The 26,493-nt window shown below is 66.0% G+C and overlaps 6 protein-coding genes across 6 annotated transcripts; 3 read left to right on the top strand and 3 right to left on the bottom strand.

Annotated features, from left to right (window-relative positions):
• Nucleotides 1–2,315: 2,315 nt before the first annotated feature.
• EMIHUDRAFT_316706 (hypothetical protein) lies at nucleotides 2,316–3,473 on the top strand (the record flags this gene model as incomplete). Its single annotated transcript, XM_005766575.1, has 2 exons — nucleotides 2,316–2,339; nucleotides 2,427–3,473. 2 exons carry the CDS (start codon nucleotides 2,316–2,318, stop codon nucleotides 3,471–3,473), a joined length of 1,071 nt encoding a protein of 356 aa, XP_005766632.1.
• Nucleotides 3,474–3,748: 275 nt separating this feature from the next.
• EMIHUDRAFT_316707 (Hsp104) lies at nucleotides 3,749–5,062 on the top strand (the record flags this gene model as incomplete). Its single annotated transcript, XM_005766576.1, has 4 exons — nucleotides 3,749–3,874; nucleotides 3,929–4,403; nucleotides 4,438–4,442; nucleotides 4,568–5,062. The coding sequence occupies 4 exons, from the start codon at nucleotides 3,749–3,751 to the stop codon at nucleotides 5,060–5,062; spliced, it is 1,101 nt and encodes a 366-aa protein (XP_005766633.1).
• Nucleotides 5,063–5,066: 4 nt separating this feature from the next.
• On the bottom strand, nucleotides 5,067–6,596 carry EMIHUDRAFT_459441 (hypothetical protein; the record flags this gene model as incomplete). Its single annotated transcript, XM_005766577.1, has 1 exon — nucleotides 5,067–6,596. The coding sequence occupies one exon, from the start codon at nucleotides 6,594–6,596 to the stop codon at nucleotides 5,133–5,135; it is 1,464 nt and encodes a 487-aa protein (XP_005766634.1). The 3' UTR covers nucleotides 5,067–5,132.
• Nucleotides 6,597–8,944: 2,348 nt separating this feature from the next.
• On the top strand, nucleotides 8,945–10,779 carry EMIHUDRAFT_119625 (hypothetical protein; the record flags this gene model as incomplete). The annotated part of the gene is made up of 5 exons (XM_005766578.1): nucleotides 8,945–9,338; nucleotides 9,765–9,847; nucleotides 9,944–10,021; nucleotides 10,071–10,091; nucleotides 10,579–10,779. 5 exons carry the CDS (start codon nucleotides 8,945–8,947, stop codon nucleotides 10,777–10,779), a joined length of 777 nt encoding a protein of 258 aa, XP_005766635.1.
• A 1,400-nt stretch (nucleotides 10,780–12,179) lies between these two features.
• EMIHUDRAFT_246384 (Hypothetical protein) lies at nucleotides 12,180–13,777 on the bottom strand (the record flags this gene model as incomplete). Its single annotated transcript, XM_005766579.1, has 5 exons — nucleotides 12,180–12,266; nucleotides 12,713–12,787; nucleotides 12,942–13,013; nucleotides 13,296–13,436; nucleotides 13,646–13,777. 5 exons carry the CDS (start codon nucleotides 13,775–13,777, stop codon nucleotides 12,180–12,182), a joined length of 507 nt encoding a protein of 168 aa, XP_005766636.1.
• Nucleotides 13,778–16,961: 3,184 nt separating this feature from the next.
• EMIHUDRAFT_246386 (hypothetical protein) lies at nucleotides 16,962–19,019 on the bottom strand (the record flags this gene model as incomplete). The annotated part of the gene is made up of 2 exons (XM_005766580.1): nucleotides 16,962–17,700; nucleotides 17,863–19,019. 2 exons carry the CDS (start codon nucleotides 19,017–19,019, stop codon nucleotides 16,962–16,964), a joined length of 1,896 nt encoding a protein of 631 aa, XP_005766637.1.
• Nucleotides 19,020–26,493: the final 7,474 nt, after the last annotated feature.

Here is a 26,493-nt window from a genome sequence, read left to right on the forward strand (position 1 = left end):
GCGGCGGCGGCGGCGTAGAGGCGGCGGCGAGCTCCCGGTTGCAAATACTCGCCTCACGGTCCAAGATGGCGGCTCGCGCCCCCGGCCGTGCTCTGGCGTGCCTGTCTAGTCCACCGCCTGCCACCCAGATACCGAGGGCGGGGGGCGCACTCTTCGACTTGGGCTATTATCTGGCCTCGGGAGGGCGGCGGCGGCGGCGTAGAGGCGGCGGCGAGCTCCCGGTGGCAAATACTCGCCTCACAGTCCAAGATGGCGGCTCGCGCCCCCGGCCGTGCTCTGGCGTGCCTCTCTAGTCCTGCCTGCCACCCAGATACCGAGGGCGGGGCGCACTCTTCGACTTGGGCTATTATCTGGCCTCGGGAGGGCGGCGGCGGCGGCATAGGGGCGGCGGCGAGCTCCCGGTTGCAAATACTCGCCTCACCACACGGTCCAAGATGGCGGCTCACACGCCCAACCATGCTCTGGTGCGTCGATTGGGTCGCGTCTGCTCACTGCTGCCCGTGTCTCTGTCTTATCGGCGCGACGACAACAAGCTACCCCTAACCCTGTAACCCTAACCCTAACCCTAACAACCCTAACCCTAACCCTAACCCTAACCCTAACCCGAAGAACTCGGAGCATTCACCGAGAGCTCGCGTCAACGGACCGCTGCCTGGTTCCTCCATTCCGACCCGAAGCGGCCCGTTCTTAGGAGCTGCACAACGGCTTGAACTCTCTGACCCTAACCCTAACCCTAACCCTAACCCTAACCCTAACCCTAACCCTAACCCTAACCCTAACCCTAGCCGAGGCGCGCGCGCGAGGCTGGGTGCTTTGCTACCTTGCTTGTGTCTCCCGTGGCCGGAGGGTTGGTTGGGTGGTGGGGATGGGTCGGTCGGTGTGGGTGGGTTTCCTCGCCTCACTCATCAGCCGGGTGGGCCGTGCGTGAGGTGGGTGGGGGTGGGTGGGTGGTGCCAAGCCTCAGCCGGGCCGTGAGGTCGGTGGGGTGGGTGGGTGGCTCCAAGCCCCAGCCGGGCCGTGAGGTCGATGGGCCGGATTTCGCTTGACTTGGTCGGTTTGAGAACTTTAGTGCGGGAGGGTCGGCGAGCACTCACTCACTAGGGCGGCGCCGCAGGGCCGGCCGGGCGCCCAGGGAGTTTGGCTCCCAGATTGCTCGGCTTGCGAAAATTTTGAAGAAATTTGCGGCCGGGCCTGATTTTCAACAATATCTTTCAAATTTGCGGTGTGGAGTTGGGGGGTGGGTTAGGTTAGGGTTATTAGGGTTAGAGGGTTTGGGTTAGGGTTAGGGTTAGGGTCAGGGTTAGTCTTGTTGTGTCTGTATATGCCAGCGTTGCAGGGGTCTGCGCTGGGATCTGGCCCCACAGCGCCGACGACTGAGACTCAGCCCCGCACGCTGACGTAGGGTTAGGGTTAGGGTTAGGGTTAGGGTTAGGGTTAGGGTTAGTCTTCTTGTGTTTGTATGCCAGTGTTGCAGAGTTCTGCGCTGGGATCTGGCCCCAGCGCCGACGAGTAAGACTCAGCACCGCACGCTGACCCCACCAAATGCCGCCTCAGGGCGCCAGGCCGCCAGCCACCTCTTACACGCGGCCGGCGCCCTCTCGCGGCAAAAGCCAAAAGGGTCGAGCGAGCGGGCAGAGTCGCGATGTCCCTGCGCACCTGGGTGTTCGCCGCCTATATGCTCTATCCTGTGCCACGACGGACACGTTTTGACAATCAAAATCTACCTCAAAATTTGCGGCCGCCCCTCGAAATTTGCTGATCAAAATTTGCGGTGGCCCGGATCGAAACCTGTACTTTGGCCAACTGCCAAAAAGCACCTTTGGCGGCTATTGCTCAAAACCCTGGGAGAGAAGGCCTACATAGTATTACTGCATCCATGCGTCTGGTGCATGAGGGCTGTGGGTCGGGACATTTCACGGTCGGTGGCGCCGATATTGACCTCCGGAAAGCCCTCGCAATCGCTCGGCACGGGGTCACCGGCCACCGGGAGTGCTCTCGAGCCCTACACCGGAGCATCACGAGCCGGTGCGAGCTTGAAGACCCGAGATAAGTGCGGTCTGGGACAGCTCAGGGTTGCTACTGATGGGCTAGGCCAGGAGAGCGACAGAGAAGGCGAGGTGGTGAGCTGGTAATCCATCGCAAGCGACCCGGAGCGCGCAACCGCGCATCTCGCCGCCGCGGGGCTCCGACTGGTTATCTAGACCTTCCTTCTTCCTCCCTGTTCCTTCCTTTCCCCTTCCCATCTCTTCCCGGCCTCCCGGCCGGCGCCTGCGGCGCCGTTCTTTTTTTTCCTTTTCTTGCCACCATAGTAAAACATGCCAAATTCTTTGTTCACGATGGTGCCCGCCTCGACGCCCTCTGCGCCGCCGCCAAGCGGCGCCGCGCCGCCTCCCGGCTCCGAGACTTTGGACCTTGGTCGCTGGCAGGTCGTCATCGCCGATGGGCACGCGGTGCTGCCCGAAGGCATGACGCACTTGCCGGACGGGGCGTTTCGCGGCCGCACCTCTCTCGTCTCGGTCGCCTTCCCGCGCAGCCTCGCCTCCATCGGCAGCGGCGCCTTCGAGGGCTGCTCCTCGCTCGTCTCCATCGACCTCCCCGCCAGCCTCGTCTCCATCGGCAACCAGGCCTTTTACAGCTGTTCCTCCTTCATCTCCATAGACCTCCCTGCCAGCCTCACCTCCATCGGCGACTTCGCCTTCCGCGACTGCTCCGCCCTCTCCTCCGTCACCTTCCCCGCCACCCTCACCTCCATCGGCCGCAACGCCTTCGAGGGCTGCTCCGCCCTCGTCTCCGCCGCCTTCCCCGCCGGCCTCACCTCCATCGGCATCTGCGCCTTCGCCTTCTGCTCCTCCCTCGTCTCCGTCACCCTCCCCGCCGGCCTCACCTCCATCGGCATGTACGCCTTCAACAGCTGCGAGGCCCTCTCCTCCGTCACCTTCCCCGCCGGCCTTACATCCATCGACCACGGCGCCTTATACGGCTGCTCCGCCCTCTCCTCCGTCACCTTCCCCGCTGGCCTCACCTCCATCGGCAACAGCGCCTTCAACGGCTGCGAGGCCCTCGGCTCCGTCACCTTCCCCGCCGGCCTCACCTCCATCGGCATCTTCGCCTTCTCCCGCTGCTCCGCCCTCTCCTCCGTCACCTTCACCGCCAGCCTCACCTCCATCGGCGGCTACGCCTTCTGCGGCTGCTCCTCCCTGACCCGCGTCACCGTGCCAGACACTGCCACGATCGGCGACGAGGCTTTCGAACCTGAGACCACCGTCCTCCGCCTCACGCCCAAGAGAATGCGCGACCTGCAGCGCTGGTACGAGGCGGTGGCTTTTGTTCTGGCCTACAAACGCTGCCGCCCCCTCCTCTACGGCTGGCTAGAGCGGGCCCAGACCAGGCTCGGCTCTTACGGCCCGGACGGCGCGGCGCGCCAGCGCGACCTCGAGGAGTTCGAGGGCGATTTTGGGCTGCTTGTAGAGTGACAGGCGTGATTGAAACCGCCGGCGCTGCGGCTGGAGCTCCTCCTCCTGTTAGTCCTGAGGAGGAGCGTGTACGAGACCCGCCAGCTGCTGCTTCCTTCAGCCAGACGGCCGGGCCTGCGCAGCACGACCGCTCCATGCAGACAGCAGACTGACATCCCTGCGGCGAGGCTTGTTGCGGGCGCGCGCAGCCAGAGGGCGGCGCGGGGAGTGGCGGCGTGCGCGTGGTCCCGAGGCGGAGGCGGTGTGCTGCAGGCGAGCGGGAGAAGCTGCTGCAGATGGAGGCGACGCTCGCGCGGTCCGTCATCGGGCAGGACGAGGCGCTCGCCGTCGTGTCGAACGCGGTGCGAGTCTCGCGCGCGGGGCTGCAGTCGTCCGAGCGCCCGCTCGGCGCGCCCCTGCTGGTGTGGCCGACCGGCTCGCTCTGCCTGCCGCGAGCCCTCCCGGAGCCTGCGCAGGCACTTTCATGCTGGTCGGGCCGACCGGCGTGGGCAAGACGCGCCTCTGCAAGGTTCCTCTTCGACTCGGCCGACGCGGTCACGCGGCTCGACATGTCCGAGTTCAGCGAGAAGCACGCCGTCTCTCGCCTCGTCGGCGCGCCGCCCGGCTACGTCGGGTACGACGAGGGCGGCCAGCTGACCGAGGCGGTGCGGCGGCGGCCGTACTCGGTGCTGCTCCTCGACGAGTTCGAGAAGGCGCACCGCGAGGTTGCGACGCTGCTGCTGCAGGTCCTCGACGAGGGCCGCCTCACCGACTCGCAAGGCAAGACGGTCGACTTCCGCAACACGATCATCATCATGACGTCCAATTTGGGCGCAGAGGCAGCTCGCGTCGCTGCCGGAGGGGGCCGCCTCCTCCAAGGCGCGGCCCGAAGTGCTCAAGGCGATCGCGGACGCCTTCCCGCCCGGGTTCGTCAACCGGCTCGACGAGATTGTGGGCCCCGTAGCCGAGATTGTGAGCCCCGTAGCCGAGGTTGTGGGCCCCGTAGCCGAGACGCGGCGCGAGGGGGGGCCGAGAGGGTTCGCCGTCGAGTTCCGGCTTCGCCCCCCCTCCCCCCCTCCCCCCGGCGGCCTGCTCACCGGCGGCGCCGCGAGCAGGTCCTCTTCGAGCGGCTCACCCGCGAGCGCATCGCCGCCATCTGCGCTGTCGAGGTGCAGCTGCGGGAGCGCCTCTCTGCGCGCGGTGTCCGCCTGCGCCTCTCCCCGGACGCCCTGCTCCGGCTGGCGGAGGCCGGGTACGACCCGGCGTACGGCGCGCGGCCGGTGCGGCGCGCCATCCGCCACCACCTGCTCGACCCGCTCTCCCGGCTGCTGATCGGAGACCAGGAGGCGCAGGACGGCGCGACCGTCCTCGTCGACACGAAGGACACCGGCGCGGGCGCGGGCGGCGGCGCGGCGCAGCCCTCCATCGTGCCGCCGCTGCCGGGCGTGCCTTTCGCCACGGGGCTGTTTGGCGCCGGCGGCGCCGCCGCGGCGGTGCCGCCGAGCGACATGGCCGCCGCTGTGCGCATCCGATTGCTGGCTCCGGGTGCGCCGCTTCCGCCAGAGGACACGGGGGTCGACTGGGACGAGGGGCCGGAGTCGGCAGCGTAGGTGTGCCTGTACTTTATGTGTTTCAACTAAAAACATCAAAAAGGCAAAACATCCAACTGCAACTAAATCTTCATACAAACGTCGGCATGACCCGGATCTCGTAATACACCACCTTTGGCTTATTCGGCTTGCCCTCCACAGACTCCTCCTTGTACTCGCGCAGCTGGTTGGCAAGCTCCTCCGTGGAGCTCGCCTTGGCTCTGGATGGCCCCGGCTTTCCGCCGCTGCCGGACGGGGCGCCCGCTAGCACCGCTTCGGTCGAGAAACGCGAGTTGGTCTTTTGCTTTGTGGCCTTCCATGCCGCCTTTTTGTCTTCTGCTGTCACTGCAGGCGAGTCCTTCTGCTCGAGAACCTGCAGCATGGTGCACGGCGGGAAGAGCACCTCCTCCTCGCCGGCAAACTGCGAGAGCAGCGAGATGTCGGCGCCGTGGTGGAAGCCCGTGTCTCCCTCGCATGACGGGCGGAGGCTCCACAGCACGTTCGGGCCATTCTCGTCCATGTACATCAAAGGCGTCGCGCGGTTGCGGGAAGTGGACATGAAGGCGGTGTCCGTGGCACAGACCATGCCGAGCTCGCCCCGCACCCAAAACGAGTATGGCAGCTCGCCGCGCACGCCACGGTAGAGAGGCTTTTCCGCCTCCTCTGGCAGCGTGATGGCGGAGAGCTTGCGGATGGCGCGGCAGAGGTGCGCCACAGTGGCGGTGAAGGTCGCCGCCGGGTGCGTCGCAATGAGCCGGCGGAAGCCGCCGGAATTGTTGCCGATCTCGCGCAGGAAGCGGTTTATGGGCTGGTAGGCTGGGCCAGTGTACAGCCGCACCGCGAGCACCTCCTCGCGCGTCAGGAAGGCGTTGGCCTCGCTCGGCATCGGCGTGTCCGGGCTTATCTGCTTCAGCTTCTCGCGCCGCTCTGCAATGCGCGCGTTAATGCGATCGCAAAACTGCACCACGGACATGCCGCCGTTTTTCTCGTCGCGCGTGCCGCGCGTCTTGTCAGCGGCGGGGACGGCTTCCCCGTTGACGTACTCCCACTCCTCGCGCAGCGTGTACATGACGTCCTTGAAGTCCGTCCAGGAGTAGTCTCGCATAAACTCCTGCTCGAGCGTGAGCAGCGGCCGCTCGATGATGTCGTCGAGGCCCTTGACAAACGCCTTGCGCGACGACGCGTACTGCAAAGAGACGGGCAGCTCCGCCATCTTGCCGCCGCCGGAGCCGCTCGAGCTGCTGAGCCGCTTCGGCGCCCTAAAGGTCGCCGTGACGACGAGAAGGTCGACCTTCGGCCTCGTCACGCCGTCTGGCGCGAGCCAGCTGCCGGCGCGCTTGGTCTCCTTGAGTCGGAACAGCGTGTTGGGCGGGAAGGCCCCCGAAGTCTGCTTCCGGGAAGTCGGCTTCAACGCCCCGCCGCCCTTCGATGCGGTGGGCGCGATCGTCTTCTTGATGACGATTGGTGCGTGGTCGCCGTGGTCGTCGCTCGCCGCCGCCTCGAAGCAGACAATGGGACCGCTGACAGGCTTCAAGCCCCCGTCGTCAAAGACCATGAAGCCCTCCTCGCTAAAGCAGTCGAGGCGGTCGTTTGCCTGAGGTGGGGGATGGAGAGCGCTGAGATGCGGGCTGCGCGGAGATGCTCAGCAGCCCGGGTGTGGGGTGCGGGGCGCGCGCACCATGGGGTAACCTGGAGGGATATGAGTTGACCTCGAGTACAGTATTCCACGTCCTAACCTAATTAGTTAATTCATTAATTAATTACGTATTGTATTCCGCGCTGGGTATTCGTAAGTATTCCAGGAAGGCAGGGCGCGAGGCGGAGCTGTCTCGAAGCAGCGTACCACCACCCACGCTGTAGATGGACAGAGAACTGCAATTCCCTTCCCCCCTCGGAGGGGACCGGAGGAGGCGTACCCCGAGGACCCGCTCTTTCCCCTTCCCCCCTCGGAGGGGGCCGGACGAGGCGTAACCCGAGGGCCCTCGCCCGCTAGGAATAGTCTTCCCTGACCCCGCCCGCCTGCCCGCCTGGCCTGCCCGCCTGGCTGATACGATCTTTTCACCTTGACTTGGTGGAGTACAGGCGCGGGGGGCGTGTGGTTGAGACTGAACTGGCTCGCCTGCTAACCTCGAAGGGGCTGCCGTCCACCCGTCGCTGCTCAGGCCGGGGGAGGGGGGAGGACCTCCTGTTCCTCGCGGAACGGGAGTAGGCCCCTCCTTGCCCGGTCAGGAAGCAGGGCGGTGGTCGTGCCATCATCGCTTCGAACTCGAAACCACCGAAACACGCCGCATTCGTCGCCGGCGCGCGACAGACTCCCGTCGGCCGGACTGCCCTCGACGAGTGGGTGTCGCCAACCAAAGCGACACGCACACGAGGGTAGTGCCGACGGGACGCGGCCAGCGCGGCCGCGACGGCGGAGCTGCTGGGGCGCCCTAAACCGGGTCTAAACCTGGTATGGCTAATGGGTCTCCCTCCCAGGCCGAGCCCTGTTTAGACCCAGTTTATCGTAAACAGCACTAATCTGGTTCGTGTTCAGCCGTGGTCTAAACTGGGTCTAAACATGGTGAGGGCCCAACTTGAGAATCGTGCTGTTGGGTTGTTGGGTTGGGTTGGGTTGTTCCGCGTGAGGTTGGGTCGTCGGCGCGAAGGGTGAGGTCTCGACCGCCGCCGCTCACGCCAGCGGACGGCCACTGCCGGTGTTTTTGGCTTCGCCACCGTCCAAGGCGTGCGCCATGCGCTCGCCGGCATCGAGCGAGCAACGTGATCGACCGAGCGGCTTGCTGTGTGGTCGCCTTCTTGTGGCTCTCGTCGAGAGCGTTTTGCGTCCCGGCGGGTGGGAGAATGTGTGTCGTTGATGTGTCACTGTGTGCGTCACATCGATGTGGATAACAAGCACGGTCGATCCGTCAAAGCGATACACTCGTTCCTATCACGCTGGAAGGCTTGCACGGAGCTCTGTGCCGGCACACAGAAGAGCCGTGCGGCAAGAAGAGCTCGATGGGGAGCGAGAACTGCCAGAGGTGCTCACCCATGTTTCGGAAGTCCGCCTTGATGCGGTCAGTCCCCCCCAGGTTTGACCGCGCAGCTCGCAAGACTCGTCGAACACTCGTAGCCTTTCTGCGCCTCTGACTCTGCAAGCTATGCGGGAAGAGCAGTTTATTCGCAATATATCGACGAGTTCGAGAGAGCCACAGGCTTTCGCTCGGGAGGGATTGAGTGCGTCGCGACGGACTTCAGGCTACACCTGAAAATCTGACGGTTCTCGCTCCCCATCGAGCTCTTCTTGCCGCACGGCTCTTCTGTGTGCCGGCACAGAGCTCCGTGCAAGCCTTCCAGCGTGATAGGAACGAGTGTATCGCTTTGACGGATCGACCGTGCTTGTTATCCACATCGATGTGACGCACACAGTGACACTTCAGACGACACACATTCTCCCACCCGCCGGGACGCAAAACGCTCTCGACGAGAGCCACAAGAAGGCGACCACACAGCAAGCCGCTCGGTCGATCACGTTGCTCGCTCGATGCCGGCGAGCGCATGGCGCACGCCTTGGACGGTGGCGAAGCCAAAAACACCGGCAGTGGCCGTCCGCTGGCGTGAGCGGCGGCGGTCGAGACCTCACCCTTCGCGCCGACGACCCAACCTCACGCGGAACAACCCAACCCTTGCACAACCCAACCCAACACGAAACAACCCAACTCAAAGCACGATTCTCAAGTTGGGCCCTCATGGTCTAAACTGGTTCGCTTGGTACCCTCATAATGTGGTCGCTCGCTGGTCCTCTCGGCTCGGCCACGCGTCGGACCAGCTCACACGAGCTCCAGACAGCCACCGGTTCACCAGTACCATACCCCGCAAAAAGTTGGAACCCTGCCCACATACAACACACACACACGTGTATATATGCTTCTTGCGGCGCTTCTCGCGTGCCGCGCCTTCACCGCGGCGCTGTCGCCCGCGCGTGCGCCGCTGCTACTCTCGTCGCCGCGTGTTGCGGCGGCGGCCGTGGCGGGTGGCCGCACACTTGCGCCTCGCCTGACGGGCGCAGCTGTGGCCCGCGGCGAGGATGTCGCCGGGAGCCGTCCCCAGATTGTCGCGGAGGAGGACGTCCTCGCCTACGTCGACTCGGTCCTCGCCGCCGACGCCGCCATCAACCACCCGCTCATCCCTGACAAGGTCGAGCGGCGGATGTACGGATTGGTCGTGCGGGTGGTGCTGCGCTCGCTCTCGATCGGGCTAGGCGCGCTGGACGAGAGCGTGCTGCTCGGCCGCGTGCTGCGCGTCCGCCTCGAGCCGAGTGAGCAGAGCCGGTGCCGGTGGCCTCTCCTCTCCACGCCTCTCTCCTCACACAAAAGCACAGCCGCACAAAAGCACAAAAACACACAACCCCGGGCCCAAGATCGCACATGCACAGACAGTCGAGAAGGGAGAGACAGCGTCGACAGCCAGAAGGCAGCACTGGGTCCCAGGAAGGCGAATGCGAAGCCGGCAGTCCGGCACACACACCGGTACACCACGAGAGCCGCCTAAGCGACTCCGTTGAGAACGGCAAGGCACTTTGCACACTGCCGCTCCCCCCGCACGCTAGCTCGTTCACCGTCTGCCCCGCCTCCCTTGCCCAGGCCGGTCCGCGACCCCGACCTCGCGCTCGACAGCTCTGTGCTCGAGGCGAGAGCGAAGTCATGATTGGACGCCATATAAACCGGCTATCTTGATGAATGAGGTAGAGAAGTAACTGCGCGCGACGCCGCTATGCTCGAGGCGGTGGCGGCGCAGGCGGCGGCGCGGCAGCCCGTGCTGGACAAGGTGCTCGACCGCGTCCTCGACACTTCCTCGACACTTCCGAGACACTTCCGAGACACTTCCGAGACACTTCCGAGACACTTCCGAGTGCTCAACAAGGTGCTGGACCGCGTCCTCTACGCCAACGTCGTGCGTTTCGCGCTGCGGCTGCTCTCGGACATGCTCCTCTCCACCTCGGTGAGTCTGCTGGGAAGTGTCTCGGAAGTGTCTCGGAAGTGTCTTCTAGGACATGCTCCTCTCCTCCTCGGTGAGCCTGCTGGGCCTCACATTGAGGCTGACTGTCCTAGAAGCCGAATGGCGCATTCCTGTCTCCCAACCCGCGCTCGAGCCGACACGTGTTCAGCTGTACTCGGCCTGTCTTGCGCTGTAGTTGGGACGCACCCCTCGTACCCACGCGGAGCTCTGAATGCACTGCACAAGGCCGTACTCCCGCCCTGATGTGTCGGCGTGCTCTCCGCGCAGGCTGAGCGTGGAGGGTTCCCTCGACGAGTCGGTGGTGCGATCTACGGCAGGCGAGCCGCCCGCGGCGTGGGATGAGGCGAGGGGACGCCTCCGAGACACACCCGAGACACCCCCGAGGCACTTCGGAGACACACTTCAAGGACACTCCCGAGACGTTTCCGAGACGTTTCCGAGGCACTTCCGAGAGACGCCTCCGAGACACTCCCGAGGCACCGCTTGCGTCACTCCCGAGACGCGCCCGAGACGTCGCGACGCTGCCCCATCGTTCCAAGGACGAGGTGGAGAAGACATTCGGACCGCTCGTCGACGAGCTGCTACGAGACGACCGGATCAACTTGCGTCTCGTCGCCGACGGCCTCGAGCGCTCCACGTACTTGGGCGTCGTGCGCGCGCTGCTTGGGGTGGGGGCCGCCGTCGCGGGACAGGCGAGGGTGGACGCGTTCGGCCTCGCCGTGAGCGCGTCGCTGCGATGACGGATGAAGATCCAGGCCGCGTGCTTACTGTGCTCGTCGTGAAAAAATACTATATTTTGGACGCTAAGTACACGGCGTCAAAAAAGTTGTCACCCTTGTCACCCGAGGCGTCTGCGGCGGCGTGCGCGTGGTCTCAGGTCAGGGGGCGCGTCTTGGGACTCCCGCTGAGAGGTGGAGCCTGGAGGTGAGAGAAAAAAAACTCGGACCCACGAAGACAAGGAGCGCGCGCCAATGGCCGCCTCCGTGACACTCCCACCTCCTGGGCCGGCGCGGGAGTTTTACTGCCGAGTTTCTCCCGGCCGGCCGCCTCCTGACACGCCCACTGACCGAGCCCATCGAAAAAAATTCGGCGCGCCGCACTGCTCTGACCCCTGCTCGCCCCTGCTCGCCCCTGCTCGCCACTGTCGCCTCGGTTGCCGAGGCTGCCGCGCACCCGCGCGCTACGCGACTACGAACTGCACCAGCTGGGCTCGAACCAACGACCAAAACGTCCCCGACCCGAACGCTGCACCAACTAGGCCACACCGCAGGCTCGATATGCAATACGCACAAAACTGGCCGCTCATAAAGCACTACTCATTTGCCGAGGCCACGCGGCGCCCCTCCACAGCCAGCCTACCCTCCTATCGCGCCACTCGAAGCCCCGCGGCCGCCTCTCGCCTACCGCGCTGCCCTCGCCTGCCACCGCACCGCCCGCGCTCCAGCCTAACCAGCTCTGCATCTCGCAACACACACTTGACAGGGACAGACCAGGCGCAGGAAAAGGGAGCGGGGCCCGAATCCAAGGGACCACCCCGTCGGGCGGAGGAGCTGTGAACTCAGGTCCAGCAGGAAGGCTGCTGGCTCCTGACTCATCCCCCAAATCCCCCACACCTTGGCGGCCTGAAACCTTACCATTCCGACACCTCACACACACCCCTCCCCTAGGGCTAAGCAGTGCGCGAGCCCACCCGACTTCAGGCGAGACGTTGACCACTCCTTTGGAACAGTTCTGTCAGTGGCTGCACTAGACGCCCACAGAGGCGCGCGGCGCGGGCAGATGACTAGGGGAGAAAAAGCGGAGAACCTAGCTCGCTGGGAGATGTGCGCAACCTAAAGACGGGAATAGGGGAGAAGTGTCAGTGTGAGGGGAGGGCGTAGGCGGGCGTTTTTGCCTTTGAAAACTGAACAGTTTTTTTTTTCCTGGAGGTGAGAGAGGCAGAGAGAGCCCTCTGAGCGGAACGGAACTGACTCTGGACGACGGCAGTGGAGCAAGTGAGAGCGAATGAAGTGTGGTACAGGGCCGCCGGAATGCGGAAAGGGCCGGGGCAGGCAGGGGGCGGTCGGCGAGGGCGCACGCAGCGGCACACAACATGCACATGCACATGCACATGCACATGCACATGCGCACTGTTCATGTCTCACATGAGCAGTCGGAGCGCCGTGAGGCCGAGGCCGGTGAGGGCCGCCATTGTGCCGACCGAGTAGCGCAGCAGGTCTCCCTTCTCCTGCTCGAGAGGAGGGGACAGGTTGGTGGGTGAGCCTTGCACTTTGAATGCCGCGCCAGCTCCTGCCTACCTGGGTGTGGAGATGCAAGGGCTAGCCTGGCCCTTGCCCCACCAACTTGTGTGTGTGTGGAGAAACCTACCTCCCTGCCCTACCTCTCCTAGGGGGAGGGAGGGAGGGAGAGAGAGAGAGGTAGCACCCCAAGCCCCTTGGGCCCATACCTTGGATACCTTCGCCCCGCTCAGCCGCCAGGCGTCGGCGAGGGGTGTCGCGTCTTCTCAACGAGACGCTCACTCCTCCTCCTCTCTCACTACTCCACTACTACTCTCCCTACTCCTCCTCTCCTGCTCGATCTTGGAGCGGATCGCGCTGGCCTCGCGGTCGATCCTGAAGGAGCACGGGGGCCCTCCGTCAGCCGCGCGGGCCTTGGGACGGAGCCGCTGCGCACTCGCCCTCGGATGCTCCTGGCGAACGCCTCCGTCGTGCGCTCGTGCGTCTTTGCGTGCTCCTCTCGCATACGCCCCTTCACGGCAAGGGCGTGGAACGAGTGGGGCAGCCTCGGGCGCGTCTCGGGCGCGTCTCGGGCGCGTCTCGGGAGTGACGCAAGGGGTGCCTCGGGAGTGTCTCGGAGGCGTCTCTCGGAAGTGTCTCGGAAACGTCTCGGAAACGTCCCTCACCTGGAACAAGTTGAGGTCGAGCCGGCTCGCAGCCTGCGTCCGCTCGATCTCGTACCGCGTGTCGGTCCGCTCCTGTTCACAGCCGCAGCTGTGAAGAGACGCCGTTCACACCAGGTGCCGCGTACCGCGCGTATCGGTCCGCTCCTTGTCTCGCTCGTGCCTGAGAGGAACAGCGGCGGCGTCACGGAACCCCGACAACCCTTCGTTGCTACGTCCGTCCCGCCGCGCCGCAGACTGCGCCGCCCAGGCGAATCTCGGGGAATCTCGGGCCATCTCGGGGAGTCTCAGGCCATCCCGTCCAATCTCGGCCAATCTCGTCTCATCTCGATCTCGCGCCGCAGCTCCAGCCGCAACTTCTGGAGGTCGCTGCGCAGTCGCTCCTATATTGCTCACGGCGCCGCGGCTCGCGCAACGAAGCCACCCGGCGCAGCCCGCTTCGCTGCCGGAGGTCTCCATCTCCCTCTGAAGCGACGCGTGCTGGCTCTCGAGCGTCACCTGCAGGAAGGCAGTCCCGGGAGCGCTCAGACGAGGTTCGGGCACAGAGAGAAGGAGGTGCAGCCCTCGAGAGGTCCTCGAGCTTTGTGCGCGCGCTCTCGTGCCGCGTCTCCTGCTGCGACGTGATGAAGGTCAGCTCGGACCGTCCCACGTACTTTGCCTACGCGTTCCGAGAGGAGGAGAAAGAAGGCTCACGGACTGCGGCTGACTTGCTGAGACAGACGACAAGATTGCCTTGCCTTGGACCGAGACTCCTGCTCCGCCAGCGACCGCAGCAACAGCCGCGCCAGCACCTCGGCGGTCGGCGGAGGCAGGCCGCCCGCGCGTAGCTCGTGCACCATGCTGAGAGAGTCCAGCGGCGCCGCAGCCTTCCTCTTTGCGCCTTCCGCTTTCGTGCAGAGGCCGGCGGGGCGCAGCGCTTGCGGTAGCCTGCGCTGGTGCACAGCTCGGCGCGCGCATACGGAGGAGGCGGCTGCTCGCCACTTCGGCATCAGTGTTTTGGGCAGCTTCGGGCACCGATCGGTCCAATGCCAGTCTCCGCGCACTGGCGACTGCTCGCGAGTAGAGGCCCCGCCCACCCAGGGTACCCCTCAAAAGACGACGAACTCGAACGTCGCGTTGACCCGCCCGCCGCCGTCGAGCCAAATCAGCACCGCCGCCTCCTCGCCTCGCCAAGCCGCTGCCACAACCTCCTCTGGCACCACCCCGCTGCTCGGCTCGGCCTCCGTGCCTCCCTAGCCGCTCGAAGCAGAGGCCGCGGCACTCGCACCCACCGCCGCGTCTCCGCCGCCTGCCTCGGCCGACGGTGCCTTGCTCCGGCTCGCAGCCACCTCCCCGAGATGCGTCCTGAAGGCCTCGACGCACTCGGCGTGGCCCTTCTCCTTGGCCCAGTGGGCAGCGCCGTCTTGCCGAACACATCGCGCAATGCCATGTCCGTACCCGCCCGCAGCAGGCGGAGCACGACGGCGGGGCGGTTATAGCGGGCGGCGAGCATCAGCGCGGTGTCACCGTTCTTGTTTTGCAGGTCGGTCTCTGCGCCACGCCGCAGCAGCAGGTCGACCACCCGCTCTTTTCCGCCCTGGGCTGAAACTGCCAGGCAGCGCCGTCCCGATCTCTGCTCCGTGCTGCAGCAGCATCTCCACCATTCGCTCGCTGCCGCAGTAGGCGGCAGAGTTCAGCGCTGTGATGCCGAGGCTGTTCTGCAGGTTGATGTCGCGCAGCTTGAGGATGCCCTCGAGCGGCTTGAGCGCCCTCTCGACTCTCGCCACGAGCTCCGTCTTCCGCCATTCGTCGTCGCCCATGCAGCAGGTGATGCAGGTCCTGCTGCGCTTCTGCAGCAACACGACGCTCACCTTCTTCCTTCGCGCCATGCCGCCGTCGGTCACCCTCCCGGCAGCGGAGAGGCACGACGAGCTGATTGACACGGCGCATACAAGCTCGTCGGCGGGGCGCGGGTCGGCGCCGCCGGCACACGCTGGGAGCGCGCGCGCAAGCAGGCGCGCCTGCCCGTCAAGATGGGCGGCATGGGCCTCACCAGCGCCGTCGACATTCGCGAGCCGGCGTGGATTGGCACGTGGGCGCTCGTCGCTGGGCCCATGCGCCAGCTGCATGCTCCTTTCCGCGACCTTGACGTGAGCAAGGCGCCGGGCTCCGATTTCGACGAGCTGCGGGCGGCGCATGACAGGCTCAAGAAGGAGCACGGCGAGATCACGGCGACATGGAAGGAGTGGGACGACAAGACGAAGGCGGAGTACTTTGACCTGGTTGGCGGTACGACAGGCCGGCCCCCGGAAGTCGAGGTGGAGCCGTGGGACGAGCCCGACGAGGGCGAGAAGCTGCGCGCCTCCGCGCGGCCGCCGGAGCCGGCTACGAGGGTGGCGCTCTCGCGCTTCCGGCCGCATACTCTCGTCGAGGCCAAGGAGCTGCTGCCCCTCGCCGAGTTCACGTCCAAGCACGAGTTCCTACACCAGGCGCAGCGGCGCTTCACGACGGTGGTCCACAACAGGAACTGGCGCGACCTCGCCGTGGAGCTCGCCAAAGAGGGCTCCGCGGGATCGCGGTCTGCTCCTCGCGGCAAGAAGGGCAAGGCGCAGGCCACGGGCAGGGAGCGGGCGAAGCATGAGGCTTGGCGGGAGGCAGTCCGCTTCGTGGCGGTGAGCCAGGATGGCGCCGGCGCCTTCCTCAACGCCATCCCCATGCGGGATGATATGCGAATGGAGACTTGGGCGATGCGTCTTTCGGTGCAGCGCCGCCTGGGTCTCCCCCTCGACGTGGCCTGCCAGGCCGCGGTGGCGGGCAAGAAGACTCGGAATGGGAAGACCCACGACGAGTATGGCGACGCTGCTGTCAACGTACCGCAGCAGGGCCACAACACCAGACACAAGTACACGCTTCGACGCCTCATCCTCGCCCTACGCGCCGCGTGGGGCACCGCTGTGCGAATGGAGCCGAAAGCCCACCTCGGTCAGAGTTACAACAAACAACCCGACGTGGACGCGGACAACATTGGCAAGGACGGCACGCACTATTGCGGAGACGTCAAGGTCGTCTGTTCCCTCAGCAGCAGCGGGGAGCACGGTCGGAAGGGCGCTTTTGTTGCTTTCGGCAACACTGAATCATTCTACCGGAACATGGTCATGGGGCATGGGCCCTACTGCGAGGAGGGAGAGGGAGGTGGGGGGCAGGGAGAGGGGGGGGGGGAGGAGGAGGGGGGGGGGGAGGGGGGGGAGGGGTACGGGGGGGGCGGCATGGAGGGGGAGAGGAAGAGCAAGGGCGAGAGAGGGCAAGGGACTGGGCGCTGGCATACCAGGGGGGGCAGGGTGGTGGGCGGCGACCGCCGCATACCGTCCTACGGCGGGGACTATCGCTACGCCAGGGAAGACAAGGGCGTCGAAGTGCAGCTGCTGCTGTTCGAATCGTTCGGCGGGTTCGGAAAGGGGGTCCGTGAGATCCTCCGGAAGGCGGCGAACGTGCTACAGAACAAGCTGACGCGGGCCCAGTACCTCGATGAGGTGACTTGGACCACCAAGAGCTGGCTGGGGCTGCAGAAGCAGCGCATCTCAGTCGTTCTTCACACGGCCATCGCAGAGCAGGTCGTGAATGAGCTTGCCTGTGGCGGGGGTGGGCGGGTGCACGGAGCTAAGTGCCTCGCCACCCTCGCAGGAGTCGCTTAGGCGGCTCCCGTGGTGTACCTGTGTTAGTGCCAGTGCGCGCCAGTCCCGTGCCCAGTGTTGTGCGACGGAGTTTTGTTGTAAAATATTCTTTTTTCGCATAACAGGAGCATTTGAGCCCGAAGGACATCCCGCATACCCGACTGACGTACCTGACGGATACCTGGACGGCATGGGCAGGACGGGTGCTAGGACGGGGCTGTGCTCACTGCTCAAGCCTCCAGGGATAAAAAAAAAGGTGGCTGGGCTCGTGGCCCAAGATGTACAAGAGGGACAGGCACCAATGCGGCCGCCCAAGCTCACAGATAGCCCCCTTGGGTGGCGGCGGCGGGCACGCGCCATATTGCCGCAGGCATCAATGCGGCCGCCCAAGCTCACAGGTGGCCCCCTTGGGTGGCGGCGGCGGGCACGTGCCATTGCCGCACGCCAGGCAGCCGCAGCGATCGACGGCCGCCCACGCTCGCGCGTCCATGTAGTGGATTGCCAGGCTGGTCGCATCGCACCACCGCTGCAGTCCACCGCGGCCGCTGATGTCGTGGAAGCGCTCGTCGTCGAAATGTCGGATGTCGAGCGCCGCTGTCCACAGTCCGGCGGTGGCGTCGGCGGGCCAGATACGACGAAATGGCAGGCGGCTGTGCGCCACCCATTCGGCCACATCACGAGAGTAGACCCACCCGAGGCCCGACGGGTAGGGCAGGAAGAGAAAGAGGCCCTCGGCGAAGCTCGGGCGGAGCGATTTGGGCAGCATGCAGAGCCACAACGACTCGTTGCGCTTCAGCCCGCCCGCACGCAGCCTCTGCACGTCGTCATTACGGCACCCGCGCACGAACCGACCCCAGATGAGGTGCGATGTCGGGATCGGCTCGGCGCGGATCGCGCGGAGCAGCGCGTGCACCCGCACGTACGTGTCGTCGTGGATGCGCATGACATAGCCCGCACGCGGGTGCGCCTCAATCGCCCAGCGGAGCAGTGCGAGCAGCTTGCTGGCCTCGGGGTCCGAACGGCTGCGCGCGGGCACCGCGCCCCCCGGGACAAAGCCGTCGGAGTCGCTACAGTTGGCCACCAGTACGTCGCCGTGACGCCGCATCTCGGCCCTCACGGAGCGGCGCAGGAGCGCGCTTGCGGCGGAAGAGCCGCCACCACCGCTGCCGCCGCCGCCGCCGCCGCCGCCGCCGCCGCCGCCGCCGCCGTGGCCGCCGCCGCCGCCACCACCACCATTGCCACCCATGCCCAGCGCATCTGCACCGAGGACGAACGCGAGCGCAACGCGCTTTGCTAGGTGGTACGACGGGTAGGCGAATGTGAGTGTGTGCAGACCGTGGCGGATCGCGTCGCGGCGCTCCACGTGCGCTGCGCGTCCAAGCACGCCGATGACGAGCTCCACGCGAGATGTCGCGGCGGTGGTGTGGGAGGCAGTGGGCGCAGTGGGCAGGGGCTTGGTGCCGTCGTCGTCGTTAGCGGGTGCAATGCGGCGTGTCGCGGGCCCCGCAGCCCGCAGCGGTGACATGGCCGCGCGACGCATCGGCCACTCCGCCCAAACCCTGCCGCGCAGCGAGCGGTTCGACGCCGCCTCGGCGGCACGGCACGCGACGCGCGGCAACTCGCATGGCGCCATTGCTGCATAGCGGGCATGCTCGACGGCGTGCGGCGCGCCGGCGTCGACTGCGCGACCGCCGGTGTTCCCAGGGAAGCTCCAGGCCGAGCCGTGCAGCAACTTGGCGCCCGAAGTGAGCGAGGCGGCGGACCCATCGTAAAGCGAACCGCACGGCAGCACCAGCTGCGCGCGCTTCGGCAGAAAGCGCAGCGCCGACAACTGAATATTCCACGTGCACGGCAGCTCTGCCACCATGGCTGGATGGCGCGCGAACGCCGCATTGAACCAGTCCTGGTCGCCAAACTCGAGGCGCGCGGATGGGCCAGCCGCGCCGAGCGCGCGCCACACCGCGTGGCTACTCACGTTGAGCCAATGCTGGCTGCGCGCGCGGGCGAGGTCCATCAGGACGAGGCCGCCATTGTACGGTGCCGCGGCGTACGGCCTCAACCAATACTGCGGCTTCCACTTGCGCAGACGGATTGCGTCGAGCGCCATGCCGAAGGCGATTGCTGACGAGGCGGCGCGCGCAGTCTCAAAGACGGCCCATAGTTCCGCCACGTCGGCTCGCCACAGAACGTCGGCGTCGACGGCGACAAGCGAGATCACGTCCGCTGGCAGCACGTGCGGCAGCGCCACCTTGACAAGGGTTGAAAAGTCGAGAGCGCTGCGCTGAAGTAGGGCTGAAGCTGAGGCCGGCATCAGCTGCGCCACCGTCTGGAAGACCATTGCGCGCGTGTGAAGCTTGCAGCGCAGCCACGCGCCACCGCATACGCTCGCGAGAAACTCTGCAAGAGTGGTATCGCTGGCCTCATCCGCCATCACGTGGATTTGAAGAGGCGACGGCCAGCTGTAGTGGTGGAGCAGCGACTTTATCATGACGATTGCCTGCGCGGCGGAGGCGTTGCCGCAGCCAGCGGTCCAAACGTGGAGCGGCGTTCCTCTCGCGTGATCCTTCAACCCTACCATCGCCTGTGCCGCACCTGCCTCTTCGCCGCTTCCAAGCATTCGCACAAAGGGCACGCGAGGTACGACCGTGCCCGACAGTGCTATTAAAATGACTCGGCTCCAAATGGCTGCAGTCGAGTCACACGCCGTGGAACATCCTCGGCTCTTCACACACCGACTTGCACATATACCTTTCATCCACAGCTCCGTCCGTGAAAACACCGAAACAACACCAAGACCACGCTCGTCCACGCACGTGGACACCAGCGTCCTGCTTTGCCATGATGCCACAACCAGTGACTGATGGACCAAACGACAGCGATCCGCGTCACAGAGCTGCGACCGAGGGTCAACATTGCCCGCTCCCTCGCGTGAGACCGAGTGGTCTCCACGAGGGTGACGGAGGGGAGCAGCACCATCCGGAGCGCCGAAAGGGACGGATGGTGCTGGTCTACAACGCGAATTACGAGCTCGTACTCGTCCCAGCGACGACGGCCGAGATCCTCCCCGAGCGAGACGAGCGCGCAATGGGCGGCAGCGGGCTTGAGGAGCACCCCGGTGTCACAACCGCACCGCAGCCCGTCCAGCACGTGCAATGCTCAACTTCAGCAATAGCGACCAGCCAATATTGGACCGACCGAGGGGCCGAGCCTGCGCTGGCGCATCTACTGGCCCAGGCGGGCGTCCGAGAGAGCGCGGCGACCGGCGCCGAGCCGATACCTGGCTCCCTCGATGGCTTCATAGCAACACCACATGCGGGCCTGCGCAATGACCCTGAAGTGGTCGACGCACACCGCCGCGCTGTCGAGGCCAAGCTGGCGTCAGCGAGAGCCCTTGCGTCGGCTCGCCAAGCGGCTCTTGAGTCTCGCATGGAGAAGCAGCGGCCCGAACCCGCACGCGCGGAGGCGGCCAGTGGGCAATTGTCTGGTGGTGTGACTGCACGCGAGGACCACAACACACACCCACCCAAGCGGCCGATTACAATGGTCGTCAACGCTCTCGCGACAGGCCCAGCGACGAGCGTCCCGCGCACGACAGCGCAGCAAACCGAGCAGATTGCCAAGGAGAAGCAAGCCGGCCTGCTTGCCATCCTGATTGGGTCAGACCAGGTCGCACTGGCCTGCGGCTACCGGCTGGAGGAGGGGAGAGCCCGCCAGCCCAAAAAGATGCAGGCGCTGTGGCTCAAGCACATCACTGCATACTCGGTGGGGCAGATCCAGTCGGGCAGATGCGCCCTCAACCGCCTGTCCAGGTGGCTGGAGAGCGAGGGCCTCTTGGAGGCGTGCGCAGGCTGGAACGCATCCGGCGGACTACTAGAGCATGGCCCCGTTCGCGGCTAAACGCGCCGTCTCCCGCGCGAAGCGGTTTCTGGCATGGCCCCGTTCGCGGCTAGCGCGTCTCCCGCTCTCTCTCTCTCTCTCTCTCTCTCTCTCTCTCTCTCTCTCTCTCTCTCTCTCTCTCTCTCTCTCTCTCTCTCTCTCTCTCTCTCTCTCTCTCTCTCTCTCTCTCTCTCTCTCTCTCTCTTGCGTGCGTGCGTGCGTGCGTGCGTGTGCGTGTACGTGTGGGGGTGGTTTACCACCTCCTGCCATGCAAGGGACGTGAATAACGCACACTGTGCCTCCCAGAGCTGCTGCTTGCCCACAGGCACCTTCATCACCAGCTTGAGCTCGTAATACCCTCCCTGCTCCTCGTTGCGCACCAGGGTCAACCAGACCCCCTATCTGCTAGGAGTGTGTATCGCGCGCCTTGCGGGGGGGGCGCGGAAAAGAGGAACCTCTTAGCGCCATCGCCACGGTGCTGAATGCAGCGCCGGGCGCGCGGGCGGCCGGAACCCAGCTGGGACAGGTGGCCGGCGAGGTCTTCACTTCGATCAAGTCGCTCTCCATCACGTCGCGTCGATGCCGTCGATGCCGTCGATGCCTTCGATGCCGTCGACGACATCCGGGGCAAGCGCGAAGCCAAAGTCCAAGCGACCCGTCCTTGCCGAGGGCACGACTTTCTCCTCTCTCACGGCTCGCGGCCGTCGCCACCTGTCGTCGGCGCGCGCACAGCGCCGGTTCGCATATGTGGTTGGGCTCTTTGACGCCTCCTACGCTCCTGGGCTTGAGGTAGTGGCGCATCGGCTGGTTGAGCTGCGCTGCGCCTATCCCCTCTACGTCATGGCCACCGCCAACGCCCACCTGGCCGCCGCCACTGTCGTCGGCAGCCGGTTCGTAATCGAGGTGTGGGCCAAGTCGCCCCGCGCCCCAGCATGCCCGCCTTTCTCCGAAACCTCCCTTTCACCGTGGCCCATGCCTCCTCCGGTGGTGCAGGTGGAACCCGTGGTGCCGCCCGGCCTCTCCTTCACGGGGGGGCGCCACGCGCGAACGTACACCAAGCTGCGGCAGTGGGAGGCCTTCGCTTCGACGCACGACCTCCTCGTCTCGCTCGACGCTGACCTCCTCCCTCTGCGCAACCTCGACCATCTCTTCGATCTGCCGCTGCCACCCTCGGGGTTGCTCGCCGTCCCAGACCAAACCGTCTGCTTCGCCAGCCCGTCCAAGTTCAACGGCGGCGGGCCCTACGTGCTCAGGCCTAGCCTGGACACCTTCTCAGCGCTGCTCGCGGCTGCGGCCTCGCCTTCGCTCTTTACCAACGGGAAGAAGTGCGGCTGCGACGGCGACCAGGAGGTGCTGAACGAGCACTTTCAGCCGTGCCGCAACGTGACGGCAGGGTGGTGGGCGGGGCCTCGCGCGTGCGTGCGTTTCCTGCCGCTCGAGTATGCTCTGTACCAGGAGCAGTGCGGTTGCTTGCACCACGAGCGCTCGCCGATGCAGCTCTCTATGAGCGCGCGCGTACCTCTCATGGACCTGGAGCGTGTCTATACAATCCACATGATCTGCCGAGGGTACGGTGAGACGAGCACTGCCCTGAACCATTGCATCTCGATGGGCTTCTCGTCCACCCTTCGCCCTCGCCCCCTCCGCAGGCAAGCCGTTCCACTTCCTCACACACGGAGCGAAACCAACAGCCACTCTCGCTCGCGAGTGTCGCCTGCCCTTTCACAATCGCAGCGAGATGGCCATCCCTCGCGCCGAGTTGGCGCTTCTCAGGCAGCACGAGGAGCGCCATCCTAACCGGAAGGCATGCTGCGGCGCCACGACCCGCCTCTGGCTCGCCGCGTACTCTTGTGCCCTCCTGAGAAGGCGCCAGTTCCTCGAAGTGGGGGCCGCACGTGACCTTGCGCTCTGGGGGGTGAATGCCTATCCTCAGGCTCAGCGGTACGTTTAAGTGGTAGGTATGTAGGTAGGTAGGTGAAGAAAGAAGAGCCTTGCGCGGAATGAGAAAAAGAAAACGCGCAGAACATTCAGGGAATCCGGTACTCTGTGGCACCATCGGTCGACATAGAGCGGCCAAAGCATATCAACCTCGTCATGGCGGACTCCGTCGAGCACTTGCGCGCCTCTGCCACTGCGGAAGCAGCGGAGCCGGCCGTCGACCGGCTCACAGCAGACCTCGACGTCCTCGAGAACGTTCTTGCCGCTCTGCGTGGAGTGGAGGCTCTCAGAGCCGCTTCGACATGCAGCAGCTTCGCAAGCGCCCTGACGGCGCAGCACCTCTGGGAGGGCTACTACCAGCGCGAGTTTGCTCACTGTGGCTTCGAATTCTCAATTCTCGAAGCCGCGAACCCGCACGAGCGGTACCGGCTCGCGCACGGCCGGTCGACGCTGCGCCACGCGGAATGGGTCCGAGGCGGCCTTGCTCCTGGCGAAGAGAGGTCGTCGGGCTACGCTGTCAGTGGATCAGCCGGCCCGCGGCAGGGCGCCACCTCCTGCGCGCTCAGCCTCGCCGGCGGCTGCGTCGCTGTTTACGGTGTCTGCTGTTGGAACCCAACACACACACACACACACACACACACACACACACACGCGCGCGCACGCGCCTTCGCTCCTAGCCCGCGTTGGACTCCACACAAGCCACCCTTCATCACCGCCGTCTGATGACACAGCCGTGCCGCCCCTCTCCTCGCACCTGCGTAGGCGGGTGGACCAACGTTGGCATTCGACGAGACTTGCACATCCTGTCACCCACGACGGAGGGAGAGTGGGGGTGGAGCCAGGTGGCGCTGTGGAGCCCCCGACAAGGGCCCGCGCGAGCCGCGTACGGCCCGACAATCACCGCTTGCGAGGACGCGGACGGCGGCACCCGCCTCCTCGCCGGCCGCCTAGCTGTGGACAGCGTCTCTTCACACCTCTTGCTGTGAACACAGGGTCCGCCCGCCTCCTCGTCGTCGGGGGCACCACCGCGGGCGGGTACCGCGGCATCACCGGCTCGCTGCACACCATCCGGCTCCGCGAGGCCGACGACCCCCCCGCCCGTTTCGAGGCTGAGTGGGAGTCGGAGGCGTGCCCTTCCCCCCTCCCCTCCCCCCTTAGCGTCCCGCACCACTCACCCCGCACCACTCACCCCGCACCACTCACCCCGCACCAGGCGTGCCACGACGGTCCGCCGCGGGCGTACCACACCTGCGTGATGCTCGCGGGCGGCCATGCCGACCACACGGGCAAGCTTCCGAGACCCTTCCGAGACATTTCCTCTCCTCGTCAGGCGGCCACGCCGACCACACGGGCAAGCTTCCGAGACACTTCCGAGACATTTCCTCTCCTCGTCAGGCGGCCACGCCGACCACACGGGCAAGCTCTGGGCCTTTGGAGGAGTCGACGAGCAGCCCGACATCGGCTAGCCGCTACTACTGCGTCGCCCAGTCCGAACTGGCTGCTCGTAGGTGAGTGTGTCGACTGGTGTGTGTCGTCGCCGTTTCGTATCAAGAGTCCTCACTCACTCACTCGCTGCTACTAGGGTTCGATGAGACGTCCGACACCGGCTGCATCGCCCGCCTCGACTCGCTCCACCCGGGGCGGCTCGACGCTGGGTGGTCGGAGGACATTTCCGAGACACTTCCGAGACATTTCCTCTCCTTGTCAGGCGGCTCGACGCTGGGTGGTCGGAGGAGCTGCCGGACGGTGCCGAGACACTTCCGAGACACTTCCGAGACACTCCCGAGACACTTCGGAGACACTCCAGAGAGACTTCAGAGACACTTCAGAGACACTTCCGACACTGTAGAAGGGAGCGGCGCCCAGCCGCCACCTCGCTCGCCTGCCCTCCCAGGCGCGGGGCCGTGCGCCCGCTTCGGCCACACCTGCGTCGAGGTTGACGCCGCCCACCCTCCCCTACCCCACGGTACCCGAACCCACCCTCCCCTACCCCATGGTACCCGAACCCACCCTCCCCTACCCCACGGTACCCGAACCCACCCTCCCCTACCCCACGGTACCCGAACCCAGGTTGGAGGCCGGCTCTTCTTCTGCGGCGGCTGCACCGACGCATCAAACATGAAGCCGGGCGAGGGCGGGGAGGAGCTCGGCGACATCTGGCTGCTCGACACGACGCGCCAGGCTCTGGCGTGGGATACCCTACCCCAAGAGTACCGAACCCAGTGTGGGTTCAGTCCGGTGGGTGGTGTGGTAGGCTCTGGCGTGGGCGTGCGTCGCGCTGCCCGCGACCCTCCCGCCCGGCCCGAGGCGAGATCGAGCGAGATCGGGCCGAGATCGAGTCGAGATCGAGCCCACACGCGGAGCCCAGAGCAGAGACCAGGAGCAAAAGTGGGCCGACAGAGCGAGGCGCCGCGAAGCTGCAGCCGGTGGCGGCTGTCTCACCGCCCGCCCTCTGCCTCCCCCCCCCCCCCCCCTCAAAGGCCGCTGCAGCGATGCCACGCCGCCACGCGGGTCGGCTCTTCCCTCCTCTTCTTTGGCGGCGGCCGCTCGCACACGCTGACCAACGGCGTCTCGCGCTTCGACACGGAGGCGATGGCGTGGGCGGCGCCCCCCGCGCTCTCGGGCCCTCCGCCTTCGCGGCGGCAGAACCCTCCGCGAACCTTGCACGCACCTCCCGCGAGCCGTCTAGGCCCTCCGCCGTCGCGGCGGCAGAACGCGGCGATGGAGCTGCTACCTTCTACGGGCGACCGTCGTCGCCGTCGTTGGCGGGTGGGAACCTTCCGCGAACCTTCCACGAACCTTCCGCGAGCCCTCTAGGCGCCGTCGTCGTCTTTGGAGGGTGGAGGATGGGCGCGATGGGGCAAGACGTGCTCCTCGGCGATACGTCGCTCCTGCTAGATGCGACCCGCCGACACTTCCGAGAGACACTTCCGCGACACTTCCGATACGTCGCTCCTGCTAGATGCGACCCGCCGACGCTGAGAGACACTTCCGAGAGACACTTCCGAGAGACACTTCCGAGAGAGCTCGACCCGCGACACTTCGACGAACCTTACACGAACTGCCTCCGAGACACTTCCGAGAGGCGTCTCCGAACCTGCCTCAAGCCTGCCAGCCCCGAGCGTGCCTCGTGAGCCTTCCGGGACCCTTCCGGGACCCTTCCGGGACCCTTCCGGGACCCTTCCGGGACCCTTCCCACGCAGGTACGTGCTCGACCTCGACGCGCCGCAGGTGCACCCGCCCTCGCCCAGCAGCGCTCGCGAGCGGGCCAGCCGCGCGTGGGCCGCCCGTGGTGCGCGGTCTCCAGGACACGTGGGCGCACGCACGCGGTGGCGCGCGAGGGTCGCGGCGGCCGCCGCGCCGCAGCGTGGCCGATGGGCGTGGATCGCCGCGGGGTGTGCGGCGGCGCTGCCTCTCCTCGCCCGCGTGGCTCACTCTGGCCTCCGCTGCCTCTGGTAGCGTGCCGGCGCGGCGCAGGATCCCGGCGGGGCGGCGGGCGGAGAGGAGGGGGGCGGCGCGAGCGGAAGCGACGGGAGCGGAAGCGACGGGAGCGGAAGCGACGGGCCGCCCTCTGAGCCGACGGGCGGGTGGACGGCGGTCGGCACCACGCCTAGAAACCACCGCCCCCTACCCCACCGTACCCGAACCCACCCTCCCCTACCCCACGGTACCCGAACCCATGGACGGCGATCGGCCACTAGGCCTAGAAGAAGACGCGTTCTTGCCTTCCGACTAGGGCTCGACTAGGGCTCGAGTGTGTTCCCCTGTATTCGACCAGTATTCGACCGTATTCATGCTTCCCCCGAATTCACGCGGTGCTCTGAAAACTTGACACAACACCGTCGTCCCGCCCTGAGGTTGGCGTATTCAGCGCGTAGGCCACCACCCCGTCCTCGGCCCGCTCGTCGACTACCACGGGCAAGTGGTGCCTCTGCTGGCGCTGATGCAGCACCTCGGGGGCAGCGCGCACGTCGCGCAGGCGGGCGCCAGCGGGAGCGAGAGCGAGGGCGGGGAGGGGAGCGGGAGCGAGGGCGGGGAGGGACAGGAGGAGAGCGGGAGCGAGGGCGAGCAGGGCGAGGAGTGATCTGGCA

Source organism: Emiliania huxleyi (assembly GCF_000372725.1).
Source record: "Emiliania huxleyi CCMP1516 unplaced genomic scaffold EMIHUscaffold_507, whole genome shotgun sequence".
In the NCBI taxonomy this organism is placed as follows: Eukaryota; Haptophyta; order Isochrysidales; family Noelaerhabdaceae; genus Emiliania; species Emiliania huxleyi.